Here is a 20,435-nt window from a genome sequence, read left to right on the forward strand (position 1 = left end):
TGTTCGAGCGCTCGAACGAATTGAATTTAAATCCACATTTTTGTAAACTTAATGTAAATAATAAATCTGCTTAAAGATAGAAAACATTGGATCATGATCAACTTAAGTTACAAACTAGATAGTTTACATATTTCATATGTACGTATCAGACAGACATACGATACGATGATGAGCGAGTGGTAAAGTATGTGCAGTACATTTTAATGCTTAAAACTAAACAAACAAAAATATATTTCGTTTTGTTTATGTAATGAGACAACAAAAAAAAGTTTCTTCCTTTTATATTTTTGGGTTTAATCTTCGATTTCAATGAGCGGCGGTGTCTCTTCATCCTTGGTTGGCAATTTGGCGCTTATTGTTTGCCGCACAATCGACTGTGGGTCGGGGCGGAACTTCCAGTCGGCTGGCAGCAAGTCCTTGTGCTCCGACCTCCGCATAAGTTCGCTGCAAGAAGCCATTAAATATTGAACTTATGTGTTTTACATGGGACTTTGCAGTTTGCCACTCACCGATTAAGGTAGGCGCCGGCAGTGGTGCAGTTCGTGAAGCGCAGAATTCCCACATTCGGCATCTTGAGAAAGAAATCATCGCCCAAAACCTTGGTGCGGTATTTAGGTAATCCATCGGATACCAAATAGCCATAGATACACTTTGACGCAGCCCCTTCCGTTTGAGTCGCACTCTGTGACGTCGGCACCTTCGCTGGCAGGGAAGGGCGCGAGCGGGTCTGCTCCGCGCCAGCAGACTGTTGCTTGCCAGGCAAAGAGATGCGGCCGGGCATCCGACCAGGAGTGGGCGGAACGTACAATGGAGATGTAGTCTTCTTTGCCGGTTTATCAACTCGTTTACCCTCTCCAGCAGCCGCAGAAGTTGGTGCCTTCTCCGACTGTGGATCTTTTAGCGCTCGTACAACAGCTTTGCCGGCGGTGGACGGCGCTCCCCTGGGGTACAGCTTCACACAGTTGGCTGGCCCCGGTGTCGGTGCAGGACGTGCTCGTATCAGCTGTTGATTACCCACGATCAAGGTTGGTGGACCGTTGGTGGCCGTTGGTGTCACCCCTGTGTCTGGCTTCTCTGTGGACGCGGGAGTTGGCTTGGGCAAGAGTCTTGGTAAATGCTTTGGCGCCCCAGACAGACTGCGCTTTGTGCCAATCTTAATGGCATCACCGGCCTTGCCTGGTGTTTTGGCTGCTCCTTTGGATTCATTGCCATCCATTTTGGTGACGGTTATGCTGGCAGATGGCGTCGCTGTCGGGGTGGTGCCGCTGCTCAGTAGCTCCTGCAGCGATTCGTTGATCCTGGCACCATAAGAGAAGCGGCCGATCTTGGGTGCCGGCGGGTCCAAGGAGGAAACAAGGCACGGACCTGGCTCGGCGGAGGAAACGGCGGAAGCGCCGACTGCTGTTTGGGTGAGCTGCACTTGGGGTGTAAGGTACTGGGTGGTGGGCGCCAGATCACCAATTGCCGGCACATTGGCTATGAAGGGCAGAAAGGGGCCAGTTACTTGCCAGTTGTTCTCGTTGCTGCCTGGACGCGTGGATTCTGGGCCGGTAGCAGCTTCTGTGGCCTTTGGACTGGAGGTGCCTGGGGTGATATGCAACGCCCCACTGCTGGGCATCGTTTGTATAGTGAAGTTCATGCGCGGTAGCTCCTGTGTTTTATCCGGAACTGGCAGCAGAAGAGATTCCCCCACCAGCTGAGGCGTCTCTGTCTCCTTGTCCGTCTCCATGGGCTTCTCGCTCTCATTCTGGCCCTTACCTGTGTCATTTTTCTCCGGCACTTCCTCGTCTTCGTCACTGTCGCTGTCGATAATGACAACCGCCAAGTCGTTGGCGGGCACAGACTGCTCGCTGGAGTTGCCAGGAGCCCGCAACAGGCTCTCAGCGGATGGCAGATTAATCTGCGGGGCATTGGAATTGGTAACAGTCTTCTGATCATCCAGATCGACCTCAAAGTGCAACTGTCCCTGCAATTTGACCACCCAAAAGGCCATGCTCCGGTGGTGGGGCTGCACGGGAATGGAATGCTCCCTCTGGTACACCTCTCGCAGCATCATCTTGCCATCGACGCTCTGCAGCAGCACCAGCACTGGCGGCGACATATCGAGTCGCAGCGGCCCGAAGTAGATCTTCTTCCGAGAGGTGGACGTCACGAAGGCATCGTATGGTGCCTGATGGAAGAACTGAAGCTTCACCAGCTTCTTCTTTTCACGCGCCACCCGCATCACCTTGTGTATCCTGTCCAGCGATATCATCTCCCCGAAGGCGGGCACAAAGATGTGAGAGAAATCATCGACAAGATCGAGCACCACCCAACGATGGTCACCCTGGTAGCTATCGGGTATATCCAGTTCATCCACATCGCTTCGCGTCAGCTTACGGAATTCGATGTTCGAGCGGATGTTGGAAGCGTTTGCCTTTGTCAGCGCCTGATTCGAGGAAGCTGGTCTCGCTGGCTCCTGCACATAATCCTCTTCTGGTGCAGTCACAGATTCGGATGCAGATGCAGACGCAGACGCAGATGTAGATGCTTTTTCAGTTGCGGTTGCAGGCTCTTTATCTGGCACAACCTTTGTGCTTGCCGTTGGGCGAGCATCGGTGGTAGCCTCTTTCTTTTGGTGCTCGCGAATGCGCTGCTTCACCAGCAGCGAGCAGAGCACGTTTATCTTCTTGGTGAGCAGTGGATGCGTCTGTGGCGTGGGCTTGGTGCAGGCGCTGCCCTGCATGTGACGCAGAAAGCCCTTGACCAGCCAATAGCTCTGCCTGCCCTGCATAACAACGGCCAGTCGGCTGGTGTGCTCATTGCGCTTGCTCTCCATCAACATGCGCGCCATCATGGGGGTCTCGGCTGTGGACGATGCGAATCTGGTGTCGCCAATGGCAATGGCACCGCACACAGTGGGCATCAGATTGGTGGTGGTGGCCGCCAGGAAGGTATACTGCTTCATTTGTACAATCCAAATGTAAACGTAGTTGCATTCGTAGGCGGCCAGGAAGTTGGTCCACTTGATGATGCAGAGAATCTCCTCGTTTGGCGCTGGAATGATTTTGCTTTCGCGCTGCAGGGCCAAATCAATGTCCTGCATCTTCTTGCTGACCAGCGTGTTCATGTTCTTTACCACCTCGTTGTAGAAGGAGCGGAAGTTGGGCGAGTCCGCTTCGGTGGAGCTGGGCCCCACCCCGCTAGCGGCCGCAGCAGCAGCCGCCGCTGTATTCAGGCCAGATCCCAGCACATCCACAGAGGCGGTATTCAGCGAGTAGCAGGCGGCAATGCGTGGCACCTGTATATCCAATTGAAGGTTCCCATCGCCGGCAGCCCTGTCCGCCTGCAGTTTGGTGCGCTTGCTGGGGGGCACAGGTTGCACCTCCTGCCGGCTCGACGGCACATTCCGCTTCCGACTGCCAGTCTGCTCGTTCTCATCCGAGTCATCACGCACAATTATGACCGGAGCAGTCTCGCCCTGCGTCTCAGCCTGTAGCAACAGCTGACGATTTCTCTGCCTATCCAACTCCTTGCGATAGAAGAAAACTGCGCCGTCGATGCGCCGTCTAAGCAGCTCCTTCATCTCGAGTGTCTCCGTCGCGGCAATGAAGTCAAGCGTGCTTTTTACGCGGCAGCGATTCCGCCGCGTGTAGGAGCGTCTGGGCACGGAGACGGCACGCCGACAGAGATACGGACGCGAAATGTAGTACGAGTAAATGTTGTCCAGCTCAACGCTGCGCTCATGCGGAGTGGCGGCAGTGGTGGATGGTGCGACCGGCTTCGGCGCACTCTCCTCCTCCTCTTTGCGCACATTCTTGGGGGACTTCATCGGAGGAGCTTTGGGTCGCGAAACCAGCATCCCTTCGAGTTTCGGCTGAGGCGGCAACGGCAACGGCAACGACTCCGCCACCGACAGCTGCTCCGCCACCTCCTTTTCAGCTGCCTCAAACTCGTCTTTCTTCACCTCCTTCTTTCTGCCCCTCTTCTTGGGCGGCTCCTCTGGCGGCCGCTCGAAGCTATAGTGAGCACGGGTGGCCAACTCTGGGTTGAAATGCGACACGGTCGTGTTCCACTGCTCCTTCTCGATGATCACGGGCTTGCCCTCGATGGACTCGCCGCCACAGAAGCACTTGTACAGCTGATGGGTCATGCAGAAGGTGGCAAGGTTGCCCATGTCGGGCAGGCGACGTATCGATACAGTGCAGTGCTTCAGCTGGGCCAGATCCGTGTCCCTCACCTTGCAGCTCTTGCTGAGCGCGGCAGCAGCACTCTTCGCATTGGCAGCAGCCAGCGCCGAAGCTGCTGCAGCAGCAGCTGCCGCCGTTGCAGCCGCAGCCGCAGCATTCCGCTTCAATGTGGCGCGGGATGGGGAGACCAGTTCGTCGTCGTCAAACATGTTCGAGTCGTCAAAGTCTTCATAGCGCTTGGGGGCCTTGGTGCAGCGTCGCTTCTTATCGCCCTGCGACTCGTTTATCAGCAGCGTCTCGTTGTCCGTCAGCACCAGTGTGGAGGTGAAATCCTTTTCCATTTTGGCCAGTCGTGCCGTGGCCTTGCGTCGCAAGTTGAATGCATCCTCATTGGAGATGCTTCGCCCCTAAAATAACACAAAACGATCAAGTCTGGGCCAAGGGCTGCATCCCTGCCAAAGCGTGCTTACATCGGCCGTTTGTACGCGCATCACACGCGCCTGTTCGCCACCCAGGCAATGGCACTCGATGACACAGTCGGCGCGTCCGCAATGGTCCCGCAATGGCAGCTCTGCTCCACTCAGACTGGCGCATACGCACCCCAGCTGGCAGTGATCCTTAATGCACGGCTTTTTGGCTGCAACGAAGAGAATTTAAGAAAAATTAAAAGTCTGATTATACAGGTGGTATGTGCTGGTGGAACATACCATCCGCATTCCTGGCGGCCGCATCTATGATTGTGGCATTGAGGCGTCGCAACTCATTGGCCAAACGCTTCTGCTTGGTGGGACGACGCTTCCACTTGCCCAAGGCCTTGTCATCCTCCTCTTTGACGGCACTCAACTCGGCGGCTGGCTTCGGCGGGCTGCTGGGCGCTGCCAGATCGTACATTGTCCGAGTGTCCTCTTTGATAAAGCTGTTCTCGCTGCAGCTGATGGCCACCGTGTTGATCATGTCATTGATCATGTCCGCACAGTCCAGCAGATCGGCGTCGGGCTCCTCGGGCAGAGCTTTGCGGAAATCGAACTCCTGCAGCTTGTGTGGCTCCTGGTAGAAGTTGGGATCCATTTGCTCCGACCGATCCACGACGCGACGCACCAAAATGTGATTGCGATCGTTTATATATGGAATGACAAAGGTGAAGCTCTTGCGTCGGCCAGCTGGCGTCTGGGAAGCCTGCTCCTCGGCCTCCCTCATGCAAACGCGCGGCTGCTGCTGCAGGGTCGACACACTAAACTCGGCCCACTCTCTGGTGATGTCATGATGGGGAAGAATGTGCTGCAGATATCGCTTCGCAATCTCATCGAGTGGCCTGCCCAGCTGCGGCATCACTTCGAGCTGTACGGTGGGCATGCTGACCACCGCCATGCTGCCGCCGGCTAGCAGTAGAGCGGCCGTGTCGTCATCCAATGGCTTCTGCAGCGGTTTCATCGACAGCGGGCAGGGTGGAAAGATGGCGGATAATGGAAACTGATTGAGGCGCTTGGGATTCATGACACTCGTCGTTGTGCTTGGCATAATATTCAGCTTGGGATGAATCGATGCATCCAGGCACAGGTCAGTGCACCGAACTCTGGTTGCCTCTTGGGGCGTCAGTTTGCTCCGGTATGGAAGCTTCTCACGCTGCAGATTGTTGCCTTGGGCACCGGGCAGGCGAACTCTCTCTCCGTCCACCTGGATCACCTGTTATAATAGATTCCCTAGTCAGTGGATTGCCGACAGTTTGGATTTTACGCCATCACACACTCACCTGATAATAATACTTGGACATTTCGGTGGCCACATAGCTGGCCGCCTGCCAGCCCTGGCGGGTAAAGGACATCTGCGTGGTGGAGGCCTGCAGTAGCTGCATGGCACCAATCTTGACCTTGCGCTGGCGCTGCTTGCGCTGCAGCTCCCTGTAGATATTCGCCTCGTTGTTAATGATGGCCATCTTTTGGTTCTTGGAGCGCTGCAGGTACGAACGACGCTCGGCCACCGTGCGTAGCCGCTGCAGGGCCTCGGGCACAGCTGGCATATCCATGGGCGGCGGCAGACTGTGAGAGGTGACCTGACCGTCGTGGCCCATGGGCTCGAGGAGCTTCTCCTTGTCATCGTTGATGTGATGCTCGCGCATGTACGCATCGAGAGATTCGCTGACAAAGGCCGAGTTCCCCTCGAGAGTCTTGCAGCTCTGCGGCACTATGGGAGTGAGCAGCATTCCCGGCTGATGAACGCTCTCATCGAAGCCAACAAAATCGCCGCTGCCGTCCTCTTCGGCTGTATACGCAGGTGTTGGGCAGGCTTCAATGGGTAAATTCGATTCCCGTGCGAAGGGCTTAACACGCACCTTATTCATCAGCATGTCCAGGAACTTGCTGCCACCGGATTTCTCGGTTTTCTCAACTTTTTCGGCACTGGAGCAAGCACTGGTCTGGCTGGTATTCTCTTTGCTGGGAGTGGCTGGCGTGGGTGTATCTTCCTGGTCAGCAAACATTGATTCGGTTGACTTTGTGGGCGTCTTCTCTTCTGTCTCCTTTGAGGGGGTAATGTCCATTGGATCAACGCATTCGCTCTGACCATTGTCTTTACCGAGTCGTTCGGCTTGAGATCCAGTTTTTACATCATCCCCGACACTGATCTCTTTGACTGCCTCGTAGGCTTTGGCATCGAGAATTTCGACATTTTTGTTGGATTCTTCGATGAGGCAGAGATTCCGTTTGCCTGTCTTGAGGAGCTCTAGCTGTTGCTTCATCTGCTTGGACAGCTCCGCTGCTGGCAGCGGCTCTGCAACGTTGTATAACTCCGTCTCCTCGTACTCATCGATGTGTCCCATTTTCTTGTGATGATTCACGATGCTAACCGACCATTTTTTGATGTTTTGCTTGCGCCTCTTTATCATCCGCTTGAGGCGCGGATCGAAGAGGCAAAGTCGAACGCGTTTCCGGATGGTCACGCGGTTGTTGCGTCGCCTGCGCCAGGCGTAGTTCCGCAAGACACAGCGCGGTGTCAGGGCATAGAGGATGAAGCGCTTCACGTTCCACCAGTTGCGGTGTAGAAATTCCCTGGACACCGGATATTTCCGCTTGAGATGGCGAAATTTTATCAATTGTTTTCCTTGTAATATTATTGGAGGCAGTTCGCTGCTGCTAGACATGCTGTCAAATATTTACAAGCAAAAATGTCGTTAGCCCCAGGAAAATAACAAGTTTTCACTAGATCTAGTGTGTCGCGCCCCAGTTCTAGGAATGGATTGCTATATCATGGGCAGCGCTTTTGCGATTCACCGATCCACGTGTCGAAGGACCTGTCACTTTTAAAGGAGATGGCAGCGCCATTCAGAATCTTATTTTACATTTGCATTTACACGGTGGCGTGGCCGTCTTCTTGCGAGGCTTGAATTGGTTGTAGGCCAGACCCGGCTGGTGTATATCAAATCTTCCAGCCCGCACGAATTAATTTACTTTTTGACAAAGAAAGTCTCCTAGCCACGTGCGGCTGAATTTGCAGCATGAATTTAGCAAATTAGGTTGGCAGCACCGTTTTACACATACATTCAATCACTCACGGAATAAACCGTACTCCCCGGCATTCATTTCACGCGATATATTCACATATGTTTACGTATATACATTCTCAAGAACATGCAGTTTCCTATTTACAAGTTCCTACTTATTAAACTCAATAAATAAATTACTACGCACTTTTTGAAACACTTCAAATATCACAGAAACGGTAAATGACAACCAACGATGTTATTGTTGCCTTTGGTTTTGCGCCTTTTTCCCAGTCGCAGCAGTGCACACAAACACGCACGCACACACAAGCAGGCAGGCGACAAGAGCCAGCACCAAATGCAGGTTTCAGCAGTTCATTTTACACTTTGATTTGTTTTCAGCACTGACGCTACTATAAACAATTGCGCAATGACATTGCGCATGTGCACACAAAATTGCTTTTATCAGTAAATGAAAATATTGTTTTCAAAAGATGTATAATGCAGAAGCGCGTGCGAATTCGCGATCACAAACAAACATTGATTCCAACCGAGTGACGCTGCCGCTATCAGATGTGTGTGTGATGTGTGCGTGAATATTGGGCACTTTCGGTTCCAGCCGTTCCTATGGAATGCATGGCAATGGTACACCGACTGAAGCGAGTGCTGGTGGGACGGGGTGCGGGGAGGGACCTAGATACATGTCAACATGTATTACATGTGTACGATTGTGAACGCGTGCACTGCTGAACGGTGAATTATGTAAACAAAAAAGAAATTCAAAAGGAACTGGAGACGAAGAAAGTCCTTACTTTTGCAACACTGAAAATCGGCGCTAGAGCGTGGAAAATTCCGTGTTCAGGTAGTTAGTTTTTGCCCTGCCCTAATTTTGTCATCGCGATCAAAGCTACAATTAAGTGCATTCAATTTTTATATCACCACAACAAAATGCAACCATGTGCAACTGTATTTAAATCCTATGTATGTTTATATTTCACTTTGCAAAGGTCGAATGACGCTGCGTTTTCTGAAAAGTGCGTCAATTACTGAAAATAACCTCAAAATATTCCAACATGGCGTCCCTGGTCGCAAGCAGATACATACACAACCGATCACATGCGTCACGCAAAGCACCCTAATCAGGGCGGACACGCAGAAAAAATTCGAATGACATAAAGGTCCTTTCGCAAAACTAATTGCTTTCAAATCACTTACCTGTACTAAAATTGGCTATCCGCACCTTGCAAGTTCCAAAACAATCACAAATCCGTGCAGTTTTGACTATTTTACAAGCTATTTTCACGATTAACCAACAGCCAGCTCTCGTTGCTCACGTTGAAAAAAGCCAACGAATACATACACGATGCGTGCCACACAGATGCGCCACACACCACGTATACAAAGACGGCTCGATAATTTCAATATGGAGACCGATATCTACCCGCCAAGGGGACCAAAGTGTGCAACATGTGGAATGAAACGCAGGGTTGCATAATATAGATATTTTGCATTCATTTGATATTTTCATTTTACAGCAAATGTGCATAAACATTTTAAAGTAACCTCGCATTGGGTAAGGTTTTGTCGGTCTTTTGAAGGCGTCATTAAGTAAAAGCGAGGACGTCGTTCGCGCGCCAACAAGGCCTAACAGTGTTGTGCACGCCTGTACTTGCTTCTTCTTGCGCTTTTTCGTAGCAACCCTGTCACAAAAGGCTGCACAGAGAAATCTTCTCCGTTTTTGAGGTTAAGTAGAATAAAACGAGGATTTGTTGGATGCTTTATTTTATATTTATATTTAGTTAATTTTATAATAATATACAGACATGAAGAAGTGTCTCTATCCAAATGATTTGCAATTTGCAAATGAAACAAACCTGTTGTTAGTTGAGACCACGTTTCAACGGGGGGGAGGAAGGCGGCGGAAAGCACTGCAAATGAAGACAAAGCGTTGACAGTTAGTTATTTCTCAAGATAATGTTAATCTCATATCATGAAGGTTTTATGTTCAGTAGGACCTATTGGATTTTGTGTTGCGGTTATGTGAAAATCATGCCACATTAATCAGCCTTTTGTTATCATCATTTATAAGAGAACTAGAAGTGACTATTTATATGAATATTTACCTTAAGCAAAGTAGACAATCCGCAATTGAGCTGCAAGAGATAACGAAGAAAAACTTTAGTCGATTTCACAATATATCAATGTTCAACTATTTAATACAATTTTAATTCAGTAAGACCAATCTCGCATTCAACAAGAGAAGTTTCGTATTTCAGATAGGGGCGAAAGTTTAATGCTCATCAGAAAGAAACGAGAGTGGACTTTTAAATATTTGTATGTTTACCTTTTGTCTGAGTACTGATCTGCGTTTTCAACCACTGAAAAAATGAAATCTGCAAAAAAGATAATAGTGTTTAGTACATAATTCTGTAATATTTCGTCTAGTGTTTTGGGAGCGTATATTTCAGTAAGACCAATCTCGCATTCAACAGGAGAAGTTTCGTTTTTCAGATAGGGGCGAAAGTTTAATGCTCATCAGAAAGGAATAGTGGCGTTTAAATTTCTATATATTCACCATTTAGCTGCGTTGATGGGTCAGTCAGCACGTAACAAAGACAGGTAGAACTCTGGAAGAAAAATACAAAAAGTTTAATATAGAATCCTTAAATATTTTCTCTATTATTTTGCAAAGTAAGTTTTCAGTAAGACCAATCTCGCATTCAACAGGAGAAGTTTCGTTTTTCAGATAGGGGCGAAAGTTTAATGCTCATCATATGAAATTTATGCCGTAGCATACAACATATTATTTGTCTCACCTTCTCTTGGGGCCCAAATATGCCAGCTCCATCCATTAAGCTCTTTCCGACGACTGCCTAGAGAGCCTGCAAGAGAGATAATTTGTTAGTTTTCTTTTTTTTGCGACATTTTTGAAATATTGATACACAAATTGTCAGTAAGACCAATTTCGCGTTCAACAGGAGAAGTTTCATTTTCAGATAGGGGCGAAAGTTTAATGCTCATCACAGGAATAGTTATCAAAGTTGAAAGTTGAAATCACTAGCGACACTCACCTTATGGTTTAGCTGACATTCTGATTCCGGTTAGGCTACTGATTTCCCAAGCTGAAAATATGTGAAAAGTGTCCATCATAAATATATTTGTGTCGGAATTGGTATAAATGAACTGTAAAGGAACTATCAAATATGCTTGCTTGCTTATTCTTTCAGTAAGACCAATCTCGCATTCAACATGAGAAGTTTCATTTTTCAGATAGGGGCGAAAGTTTAATGCTCATCATTAGACAGCAGCAAAAACAGAATTTGATAGAACTTTTTATAGCGACAAAATGGAACTTACCTTTACTTGGATTTGATGAGTGGCTGCTCACTGAAATGCTAAAAAAAACCTGAACAATTGATGCACATGGTGCATATATCGGCTTTATCTGGGGTTTGTACAATAAAATATATAAAATTTATTGCATTGCGAATGTCAACTAAATGCATTCGAAATTGGCTTGAATTTCTATACATAAAAACACTTTTTTTATATTGATAGACTCATCTTTAAGCTTAAACACTAGGAAAATTTGTTGAAAATAATAGTTAGAGCTCTACAAAAAATCGTAGAGATCTGGAGAAAACCTAATCCTATAGGAACATAACATCCTATTCTTCTTTTTCCCTATCCTTATCCTTCTTCTTCTTCTTTTTCTTCTCCTTTTCTACTGGCTCAACATCAGCCGCTGCCTCTTGCTCCTCTGGAGCCTCTTCCTCGCCCTTGTGCTTCTTCTTCTTCTTCTTTTTGTCAGATTTGGCAGAAGAATCTTCAGCTCCGGTGGCCGGTGCCGTCTCCTCGACACTGGAGGTGCTCAGTTTACGCTGTAAAAAGTACTTAATAAGTGAGAAAAATTACAACATAGCAAGTACTATATAATCCTCACCTTGGACGGTTCGTCCGAGCCATTGGAGGGGGTGCCTTTGACTGGTGTCTGTGGGGCTACTGCCGCCGCTGGCTTCTTGGAGTTGTAGTCGACAAAGCCGGTCAGCCACTCTTTAGGTGTGTTCTCATTGGGCCTGCCAAACTTGTCCAGCTTGCCGGCAGCGATGAGCGCCTTCTTCGCGGAAGCCTTGGGACCCAATCCCCACTTGCGTGGATATGTGTCGCGCTCCATTATCACACGCTTAATCTTGGCCACAACACCATGATCACACGACGACATGGTGGCCGTGGTCATCAGAGCAATGGCCAGACAAACAGCCTCACCCTTCGTCGTGCATATGACAATTTCCTGATCGATCTCAATGCCATCCTCATAGCGCAGAACACCAGGCAACATAATCTTAGCGCCATAGCACACAGCATTTACCTAAGATAAGAGTCGAGAGTCAGCATAAAGAAGTGAAAGTTGGTTGCCGAACTTGATTTTGACTTTGTTCGGTTTTGGAAATGTCGTCTGAAATTTCTTTATCAAGTGCGCAGGAAGAAGCGCTGCCCAATATACACACATCAGCACATTTACTGTTCCCAATCAAAGTCACAGACGCTTATGGGGATTACGGGCGTCTGCCGGCTTAATATCATGGGGTCGGAATCAGGTGTAGAGAGCACTTTGAACACTTACCGAACTGTCCTTCATGATGATACGCTTGTGGTTGATGAGCAGACCCTCCAACGGTTTTATCACACGACGCAGCATGGTCTCGTCCTTGTGGTTCTCGTACAGCCACATGGCATCGAGGACGTCATGCATGGTTACCATGCCGTCGCCTTCCGACTGAATGCCTGAACGCACTCGACGCAGTTCCAACATTTGACCACCGACGCCCAGGACTAGACCCAGATGGACGCACATCGTTCGGATGTAAGAGCCGGCCTCGCAACTAACCCAAAAAACACCTAAACGTGAGTAGGGCAGACATGGCAAGTGGTGTGGAGTTGGGACGTTGGGGACGGGGAGAGAAGATACAGAGATGTTTTAACTAATAACTGTGCATTTGCATATTGGGGCAAATACTGGGATTTTACTGTACTAGCCGAAGCGTCCAGTACGTCCCTGCCATACAGATTCATTCAAGCAGCGACGCACAAGCTTCGAATGAAATTAAATAGAAAACGGAAACTTACCCATATTGCGACTCTCGTCGTAGTCCAACAATTTGCTGTCGTACACTGTACGCACTCGGAGCTGACGCTTGACGGCCGAGATTAGCGGGGGACGCTGGAAAAGAGCACCGCGCAGCTTCTCCAAGCCTTGACGAACTTTGGCCACCGATTCAACGGCACCATGAAGCTTGAAAATAGCCACATACTCCTTGCCGGCACTCTGCTGCGACTTGACCAGACGCGTGGCGCGGTCGATACAGACAATCAGGCAACCTGCCGAGCACAATACACGTGCGTTGGTATTTTGAGGTTATGTTGAGGCCCATGCGCATGTCTTACCTGTAACCTTCGGATCCAAAGTGCCCGAATGTCCCGTCTTTTCTACCTTGAGAATCTTCTTAATCCAGGCCACCACCTCGTGGGAACTGGGATTGGAAGGTTTGTCAAGATTGATGAAACCCGTCTTCATGTACTCTTTGATGTCGCGGTTGAGGGGCGACGAGCCATGTGCCAGTGGCGTGTAGTGATTTGACCGAATATTTAGTTTGTCGAAGTTCTTCAGAAGCAGCGGCCATTGCGATGTGTCTAGCTCGGCTATCTTCGACGAGGGTTTTATTTGAAAATTACCCTGCTTTTGTAGCGTGCCAATGTCGTCGGCATCGACTGGCTCTTCCTTGATCTTCTTCTTTCGCTTCTCTTTTCGTACGTCTGCAATGATGCGCACCGATGCGTCTTGTAATCTCAGCACTTTCTTTAGTTATCACTTTGCTACTCACCAGCATCGGCCATTTTTATTTAATTTATTATAACTCAACGCGCAATGTTTGCAATGTGCACGCGGCGCTGAGGAAAATGGAAGAAGGTTGAAAACACGTGTTGAGTATAGGGTTGTCAATAATGTATCAAAATATCAATATATCGATATTTTTGCTGTGATATATTTTATATAATTTTTATATCTGATATTTGTCAACCCTAGTTGCGTATTGCCGTCAGTGTTACCGCGGAATTATCGATTAAAACTTTCAAAATACTGTAAATATATTGTAAACCTTTAATTATTTTCCTCGATTTTTATGTTCTGTTTGATATTGCTAGCTAGTTAGGAGTCTCCGCTCTAACACTATAATTTTATCCGATTAATCAATCAATTCTCCACAAGTTTGGCGTGTTTTCACGACGTCATTTTCTTGGGAACGGAGTGCAACGTCATTTGATAATATGTTGCTTGTTAACCGGTATGTAGTTGCTGCGTTTATATGCCCTACTTCCATTAATTATTATTAACCATCGATAGCATCGACCTTCGAGATTGTTCATTCGAGCAAAAAGACAAAACTTGAGAACTTGACCTATCCATATTTATTTTGTGATACAATCCGATAGGGGCCATACAACCTGCAAAGCGTTTACAAGCTGATAGGCTGGTCAAATATTGAAAAAAAAGGCTCAGCTACATAGGGGGCGCCACAAACAATCTGCAAATTATCGTGCGGCGCGAAATTTGAAGTGATTTTAAAAGAAAAGCTGACAAAATACTGTGTCGAAACGTGAATGGAATTTAATTGATCCCGTGAGATGCATAACATCATATTTAACACACTTAATAGCATCCGTTTACCAATTAGATATGTCAAAATTTCCATGATGGTTTTTGGCCGAATCAAATCAAATTAAGCATTAATCGAGGAAAACACCAACAGGCATCTGATCAGGCGTGTGACGAACCAAGTGATAATTGGTCCACCTATATCCACCGATGACGTACATAGTCCAAAGTGAGAAGTGCTCCCTCCACTCTGTTGAGGCCTGGTGAAATGAAAACGTGCCCCTTTCTCACCTTTCGCTTGGGATCGTGCCTGTCGCGAGCATGAATCAATCAAATCATGAATCAATGTCCCGCGGAAAGCGCATCTCAGTCAAAGGTGATTAGCACATTGACGACTCTGACTCGGACTCTGATTCCCACTCCTCCACGGAAGCTGTCAATGTTGAACCGACATTGCTGTCTCAATTAGAACGAGTGCATTTTCGAGTAATTCAACATGGGATTCCAATGAATCACATGGTTATGGGATGCCAGGTTACATATGAGCGATCAGGCTGGAACCAAATAATACCGAAAGCATGCAAATGTCTGTCTATTGATAAGACGAGTACAATTTTATTTTGTTTTTCACTCTCTGACATTTGTTGACGTCTGCGTCGGCCTCTGGGGTCCGCTTATCGCCAGCCATTTGTCTTATTGCGTTCCAAACCGGCTTTCGGCCAAAAAACTAATTAAACTAAATGAAATGAAATGAAATTTGCTGTGCCAGGCAGAGATCTCTGTGCTCCACGTCTAAAAATATCCAAAATAACGAAGAGGCGAAGCGACAAACAAACGAAGAGGATAGGAAAATAAAAGAAAGGTGGATCCGGGCTGGATTCTCTCTGTATGGATGGATGGATGGGATGGGATGGTGTTGATGGGCAATTTCGCTAAATGCTATTCAACTGTATAAATCAGTTGCCATTTGGTTTATTTTGGCCTGCGGCGGCCCCCAACCGGTTGGCCATTGACACGGGCGGCCAAGACTTGCCTTGCCATGCCTGGTCTTGTCTTGCCAATCGTGTTTCAAAGCATAAGCGTATATGGTTTCTTGATTCTTGATCGGGTTCTAATCACGTGTGGGGTGAGGGCGGGATGAGATTAACCCGAAAGCTCCTCCAATAAGCAGCGCTCTTTGTCTCCAGCATCAGCATCGGCAACGGCATCGACATGGGCTCCTCACCCAGGCAAGCTCACTGAAGCGGAGCTCATTACCATTTCAAGACCCACTCGACCTTCAGTCTCTTCAAGCATGAAAGTCAATTTTTCAAGTGCCTCCAACTCGGTTCGAGTGCCCCGGCTTGGGTCTGTTGACAATTTTCCAAGCTCGCATCCAAAACCGAATCCAAAGCCTAAGCCGATGCTGAAGCTGAAACTGAAGCTGGAGTTTAATGCGTCATCAAACGGAGATTTGCATAACTTAAGCAGCTCGCACACATAATTATCCACAAATTGGTTCCGATTCGGCTTAGCAGATACAAATATCTCACTCGGCGCTATGCGACGACAATTAAACGTTCAGCTTTACGACTGTCCGCCAGTGTGCGCCTGTCTGCCGGCTTCCGTGTTGCCTCGCTCCATCACCCCATCACTCGACTCCAGTCTCAGCGAAATCTCCAGTTCTCCTCCAATCCAGAGATTCCATCCGGTGCGTAAAAGATTTATCTCGAATCACTGTGCGGATTAGTGACTTTGATTAATAAGTGCGTCATGGAAAAAGTTTAAATAAAATCAAAAAATCAAAATCGTAGTGCTAAATGCAAAATGATAAATATTTGATGTGACGCATATTACGCCAGTTCCGAATCCTGTTTGGAGCCATCCGCTTTGTCTATGACAGTGAAGGAGCTGCATTTGGGCGCTAATTACGTGACCAGCAGCCAATCAAGCCAAGTGCCAAGTGCAGACCAGAGCCAACAATTTGACAATTTGGCTTAAGACGTTGCTCCTCCGCCTCTTGCCATTGCGCACCGTGTGGAATACACCGCGATATCGGTAACACTTAGCATCGAAAGCGCCAAGTGACAGTGAAGTGGAGTGGAGTGGAAACCAAAAAATCAAAACCCAAAACCCGTTCAGCATACAAAAACGTCACGAAGCTGAAGCAGAGTCAGAGCCCAGAGGGGATACCAGCGGCCAGGTCCGTATAAAAGTGAATTTGTGACAAAAATTCAGAACAGTTCAAGCGCACGCTCAGCAGCGTTCAGATCGCATCGCACAACACAACGAGAATACGAGTAAAAGAAACACACGAAAACATATAACAAATCAAGGTGCTAAGCGGCAACTGATAACAAAAAGCAATAAAGACATCATCATCAGATCAATCTATAATCTGCCAAGGAATTTGTGTACTCTTCGCGTGTGAAAACCGAATTGAAATTGAACAAAACAAGTGCGAAGTGATCGAGAAGCAGAGCCTGAAAAATCATCATTAACATTAGAGTTAAACGGAACCTTAAGATGTTTGCATACACTTGGCAAGTGAGTATCATAGTGGATTGGTTCGGCTTAAAGATCAGAAATGTATGAAAACAAAAGAAACAAAGAAACGTGTTTGAGCGATTAACATTTTCAACAAACTCAATCAAGAAATTAAAGCTGCCAAATACATACATATAGGTATATATAAATATCTATAAGATAAGCTCATGGTGCTAACGGACAGCTAATGTACTCTGATTATTTAGACGCCGGACAAGGCCAAAAGCATTATTAAATCAAGTTATTCTATTCCTTATGCTGTCTTCTTGGATGATCTTCATGAGGAAGTGCCATAAAAGAGCACTTTATGGGCAGGTTTTTTTTTTTTTTTTGTATCAGCACTTGTCCCTGCAGAGTTGGCAAATCCTGTTGGATGATTGCCTTGATTTGGTTTTACTTGACGAAATTGTTAACCCTGGGCCACAAAAACCACAAAAAAACCCTCAACCGGTTACAGCACAGAAATCCATTTTAAATCGGTTTTCTCCTTTGCCTTTTGCTTGATTAAAATTAATTTGCTTTGGCTCTGTGGTCTGTGGTCCACGGATAAAGTCTTCTGTTTTACATAATCCAATCTCCTTCAAATCTGCAACCAAAACAAAACTATCATTCATGAATCATAGAAGATTCCTGGAAATCACAGCGATTCATCAAATCTTTGAATCTCATTATGAGAAAACGAATCGTGTATCGATTGGGATCCGGTTATGGAACAACTGGCGCCTGGATTCGCATGGATTTGAATGGGAATTTAATTGTGGTGCCATCGTGTAGTGTATTCCTCCCATCGGAACATGCTCGATGACGCCTACCGAATTCGAGGCGTGCTCATGAATATCTTTAGGTGCGACCATAAATTAAATTTGATTGCGGTTATAGCATTGATATAGTGGGTCCGTCCCTGTCCCCCGCCTCCATCTCCATCTCCATCTCCAGCTGTTGGGTTAATTTAAATTAATTATTGTATGCTAATTCACAGCATAAGCTCGCAGATCAGAGCCCTGTCTGGGCCTGTCCGGGCAGGGGTAGACAGGTTCTACTTGGCAATGCCGAAACCACTGGCACCGCTTTGTTCTGTTTGGCCTCCAAGTGCTGTTCACACCTTCCCACGAGAGACTGAACTAACTTTTCCTCTACCTTTCCTCTTCCGCAGGCTTCAGCTGTGATCCTGCTCGCGGCAATGGCTCTGTGCACCGCCCGGCCGCAGCTGCAGGAGGTGCCACACGCGCTGCTGGACATCGAGACACCCAATCAGTTCAGCTACAGTCCCTCGCCGCTTCAGCAGCCAGACAGCCTGCGCTCCAAGCCATACTTTGACTTCCTGAGCACACTGTATGCCCACGACACGGCCAAGTCGAATCTGTTCCGCCCATATTCGGGACGTCCACGTCGCGATGCACCCAGCCAGAGCCACAGGCAGGAGCGCCAGCGTCGTGCAATCGTTTTCCGGCCACTGTTCGTGTATAAGCAGCAGGAGATCCGGAAACAGGAGATCAAGGACAGGCAGGCAGAGCGACGCATTGACCAGCAGGCACACCGCACCGTCCGTCTGTGGTAGGCAAACCATTGGGCTAGCCAGCAAGCCACCAACCAAGGATATGCCATGTCCATTGGTCTACTACAGGGTCCTCTAGCACTTAGCCTCTATTGTGTCCTTAGCGTTAAACAAAGTCCAGCACAAAGCACACAGCACACAGCACTGCAGCACGATGAGCGGAGGAGCAATCATCCATATATATAGAGTACTTATAGTAAACACCATTCGCACCACCACCACCACACCACACCTATACCACCACCAACACACCCACCATCCTCGTAGATTAAGACCCGATACAATTGTTATGCATTTTTGTTACTGCAATGTTTTATGATTAAAGCTAACAAAACTGATTTTGATACGAACCGCCTGATCCTACTCGCCCCACACAATGCTCTCGATCCAGTCCGTGTAGAGATGCACCTTTGTGTAGACGCTGGGCAGTCCCTGCTCGCCGCACACCAGCCCGTACGAGGTGATGCCTATGACCTGCTTGAGGCACGCGTATGACGAATGCTGCACGAATACGGGCCCGCCAGAGTCGCCGTAGCAGGTGTCGGCATTGCTCGACCGGGAGCCGGCGCACAGCTGGGTGCGTATGTCGATATGGTGATCCAGTCGCTGGCTGCACTGCTCCACGCTGAAGCGCTCTAGGTTCACCTTGAGCAGGTGCGAGGAGGAACGTCCACCCTCCTTGATGGCTCCCCAGCCTGTGGCCGTTAGCTGGAGATGCTCGTTGCCGCTGGCCGGAGGTAGGCAGACAGGCGCCACATACTCATTAAAGACTGCCGCCCTATCCAGCTCCACGAGGGCAATGTCGTTCTTGCGGCTGCCGTTATCCTCCTCATCGTAGGCGGGATGCACTACATAATTGACCACCCGGAAGTCCTGAGACTGGGCATCGTCCGTCTCGTTGTTGTAGTCAAGTTCCCCCAGCCGCACAACATACTTCGGTGAATCGAAATTGGGATCCAGGCGCTCCTCCTTCTTTCTGCAAAACAGTTAAAGGTGAGCCGCAGATCACCAGAGCAACATATCTCTGAAGCCACTCACTCGTTTGTCTCCAGGCAATGGGCGGCGGTTAGAATGAACTTGGGATGGATCAAAGACCCGCCGCAATCCCAGTCGATGTTCGTACTTTCCCTCTGGCGTTGCCCGAGCAGGGCCATGAAGGGAAACTCACGGCCAGCGGCCTTAGTGCCACCCACAATGAAAGGAGTGGTGTGGCAGGAAGACCTCATCTCATTGAAGCGACGACATTCTGTTGAAAAATTAGATTTATTGAATGTTTATCGGTAAAGTGTAGCCGAAGTCCATCCATACTCACCCTTTTCGAATCTTCTGCTGCTTTCGTCCTTATTCGAATTCTGGTTCTGGATTTGCCTATCCAGTGGCAAGGGACAGCAAACGATAAACTCATCGCAGTACTTGAGGGCACCGGGTCCAATGGCGGCCAAGTTGTAGAAGACTGTCGGGCAGTCCGTAGCTGTCAAATTTCTGCACTCACCGGTGCCATTATCGCACAGTTCGGCCCAAACATTTGGGGCTATGGAGACTGCGTACAGCAAAAACACAGCCCGCAGCAAAACCGGCATTTTCGTTGGCGACTTTCCAAAAACTAATCAGATTCGACGAATACGCGACAGACTCATAGTTTGCACGGCGATAAGAGGTCGCGGAATGCTGATTCCAACACATGGTACGGAATAGGTCCATGCTCAGAGTTTTAGTTGGTGATGCCTTCGCTTGTGAGAAATACCGTTCCGTCTCCCGCGTTTTTCTCGATAAATTCACCAAAATGCAATGTGTGACAGGACACGCGGTACAATGACTAGTACTTGAGTCGACTGAATCCTAATGGCGGTATTCAGTTAAGTGAGTTATTATTAAAGTCAAAAACTTATATTTTGAAAACCCACGAAATAACAATCACACACAAATATTTTGGCCGTATATTTGTTATTTTCAAAACAAAGAAATGCATGCAACTGCCCAGGTAGTTGCGCATATCGCACGAAACTACCGATATTTTTGTGCAACTATCCCTGTGCGTCGATAAGTAGAAACATT

At 48.1% G+C, this 20,435-nt stretch overlaps 4 protein-coding genes and 6 non-coding genes across 11 annotated transcripts; 1 reads left to right on the forward strand and 9 right to left on the reverse strand.

Annotated features, from left to right (window-relative positions):
* Window positions 1-277: 277 nt before the first annotated feature.
* Window positions 278-9,004, reverse strand: LOC117592677. 2 transcript variants are annotated; one of them, XM_034286635.1, is made up of 6 exons: window positions 8,860-9,004; window positions 5,920-7,306; window positions 4,877-5,852; window positions 4,640-4,806; window positions 510-4,576; window positions 278-444 (listed from the first exon to the last, which is right to left on the reverse strand). In XM_034286635.1, exons 2-6 carry the CDS (start codon window positions 7,303-7,305, stop codon window positions 294-296), a joined length of 6,747 nt encoding a protein of 2,248 aa, XP_034142526.1. In that variant the 5' UTR covers window position 7,306; window positions 8,860-9,004; the 3' UTR covers window positions 278-293. The 2 variants fall into 2 exon arrangements, with proteins under 2 accessions (XP_034142526.1, XP_034142525.1); XM_034286634.1 differs by lacking the exon at window positions 8,860-9,004 and adding an exon at window positions 7,853-8,227.
* Window positions 9,005-9,864: 860 nt separating this feature from the next.
* Window positions 9,865-9,954, reverse strand: LOC117578902. The gene has a single exon (XR_004573407.1). It is a non-coding gene; the product is annotated as a small nucleolar RNA Me28S-Gm1083 (small nucleolar RNA).
* A 145-nt stretch (window positions 9,955-10,099) lies between these two features.
* LOC117578904 lies at window positions 10,100-10,189 on the reverse strand. Its single transcript, XR_004573409.1, has one exon. It is a non-coding gene; the product is annotated as a small nucleolar RNA Me28S-Gm1083 (small nucleolar RNA).
* Window positions 10,190-10,337: 148 nt separating this feature from the next.
* On the reverse strand, window positions 10,338-10,424 carry LOC117578903. Its single transcript, XR_004573408.1, has one exon. It is a non-coding gene; the product is annotated as a small nucleolar RNA Me28S-Gm1083 (small nucleolar RNA).
* Window positions 10,425-10,586: 162 nt separating this feature from the next.
* Window positions 10,587-10,675, reverse strand: LOC117578905. The gene has a single exon (XR_004573410.1). It is a non-coding gene; the product is annotated as a small nucleolar RNA Me28S-Gm1083 (small nucleolar RNA).
* A 183-nt stretch (window positions 10,676-10,858) lies between these two features.
* On the reverse strand, window positions 10,859-10,947 carry LOC117578901. The gene has a single exon (XR_004573406.1). It is a non-coding gene; the product is annotated as a small nucleolar RNA Me28S-Gm1083 (small nucleolar RNA).
* A 152-nt stretch (window positions 10,948-11,099) lies between these two features.
* LOC117587376 (H/ACA ribonucleoprotein complex subunit 4) lies at window positions 11,100-13,640 on the reverse strand. The gene is made up of 6 exons (XM_034278029.1): window positions 13,527-13,640; window positions 13,090-13,458; window positions 12,772-13,023; window positions 12,269-12,543; window positions 11,588-12,013; window positions 11,100-11,525 (listed from the first exon to the last, which is right to left on the reverse strand). The coding sequence occupies exons 1-6, from the start codon at window positions 13,537-13,539 to the stop codon at window positions 11,313-11,315; spliced, it is 1,548 nt and encodes a 515-aa protein (XP_034133920.1). The 5' UTR covers window positions 13,540-13,640; the 3' UTR covers window positions 11,100-11,312.
* Window positions 12,095-12,233, reverse strand: LOC117578897. The gene has a single exon (XR_004573402.1). It is a non-coding gene; the product is annotated as a small nucleolar RNA snoR639/H1 (small nucleolar RNA).
* Window positions 13,641-16,499: 2,859 nt separating the features above from the next.
* LOC117588389 lies at window positions 16,500-18,730 on the forward strand. Its single transcript, XM_034279627.1, has 2 exons — window positions 16,500-16,825; window positions 17,979-18,730. The coding sequence occupies exons 1-2, from the start codon at window positions 16,805-16,807 to the stop codon at window positions 18,381-18,383; spliced, it is 426 nt and encodes a 141-aa protein (XP_034135518.1). The 5' UTR covers window positions 16,500-16,804; the 3' UTR covers window positions 18,384-18,730.
* LOC117588376 (trypsin-2) lies at window positions 18,660-20,116 on the reverse strand. Its single transcript, XM_034279599.1, has 3 exons — window positions 19,693-20,116; window positions 19,419-19,626; window positions 18,660-19,356 (listed from the first exon to the last, which is right to left on the reverse strand). Exons 1-3 carry the CDS (start codon window positions 19,958-19,960, stop codon window positions 18,741-18,743), a joined length of 1,092 nt encoding a protein of 363 aa, XP_034135490.1. The 5' UTR covers window positions 19,961-20,116; the 3' UTR covers window positions 18,660-18,740.
* Window positions 20,117-20,435: the final 319 nt, after the last annotated feature.

The sequence above is a fragment of the Drosophila guanche genome, unplaced genomic scaffold (genome assembly GCF_900245975.1).
Source record: "Drosophila guanche unplaced genomic scaffold, DGUA_6, whole genome shotgun sequence".
NCBI classification, from domain to species: Eukaryota; Metazoa; Arthropoda; class Insecta; order Diptera; family Drosophilidae; genus Drosophila; species Drosophila guanche.

Excerpts from the sequence above, each read along its gene's own strand:
- LOC117592677 (XM_034286635.1), bottom strand. The coding sequence starts at position 7,305 with ATGTCTAGCAGCAGCGAACTGCCTCCAATAATATTACAAGGAAAACAA. Across the intron at positions 4,577-4,639 it reads TGCGCGTACAAACGGCCGAT|GGGCGAAGCATCTCCAATGA; the intron begins GTAAGCACGCTT and ends GTGTTATTTTAG. Across the intron at positions 445-509 it reads GCCGGCGCCTACCTTAATCG|CGAACTTATGCGGAGGTCGG; the intron begins GTGAGTGGCAAA and ends GGCTTCTTGCAG.
- LOC117587376 (XM_034278029.1), bottom strand. Across the intron at positions 12,014-12,268 it reads TCATCATGAAGGACAGTTCG|GTAAATGCTGTGTGCTATGG; the intron begins GTAAGTGTTCAA and ends CTCTTATCTTAG. Across the intron at positions 11,526-11,587 it reads GCTCGGACGAACCGTCCAAG|CGTAAACTGAGCACCTCCAG; the intron begins GTGAGGATTATA and ends TACTTTTTACAG.
- LOC117588389 (XM_034279627.1), top strand. The coding sequence starts at position 16,805 with ATGTTTGCATACACTTGGCAA. Across the intron at positions 16,826-17,978 it reads TGTTTGCATACACTTGGCAA|GCTTCAGCTGTGATCCTGCT; the intron begins GTGAGTATCATA and ends CCTCTTCCGCAG.
- LOC117588376 (XM_034279599.1), bottom strand. The coding sequence starts at position 19,960 with ATGCCGGTTTTGCTGCGGGCTGTGTTTTTGCTGTACGCAGTCTCCATA. Across the intron at positions 19,627-19,692 it reads CAGCAGAAGATTCGAAAAGG|AATGTCGTCGCTTCAATGAG; the intron begins GTGAGTATGGAT and ends ATTTTTCAACAG. Across the intron at positions 19,357-19,418 it reads CATTGCCTGGAGACAAACGA|AAAGAAGGAGGAGCGCCTGG; the intron begins GTGAGTGGCTTC and ends ACTGTTTTGCAG.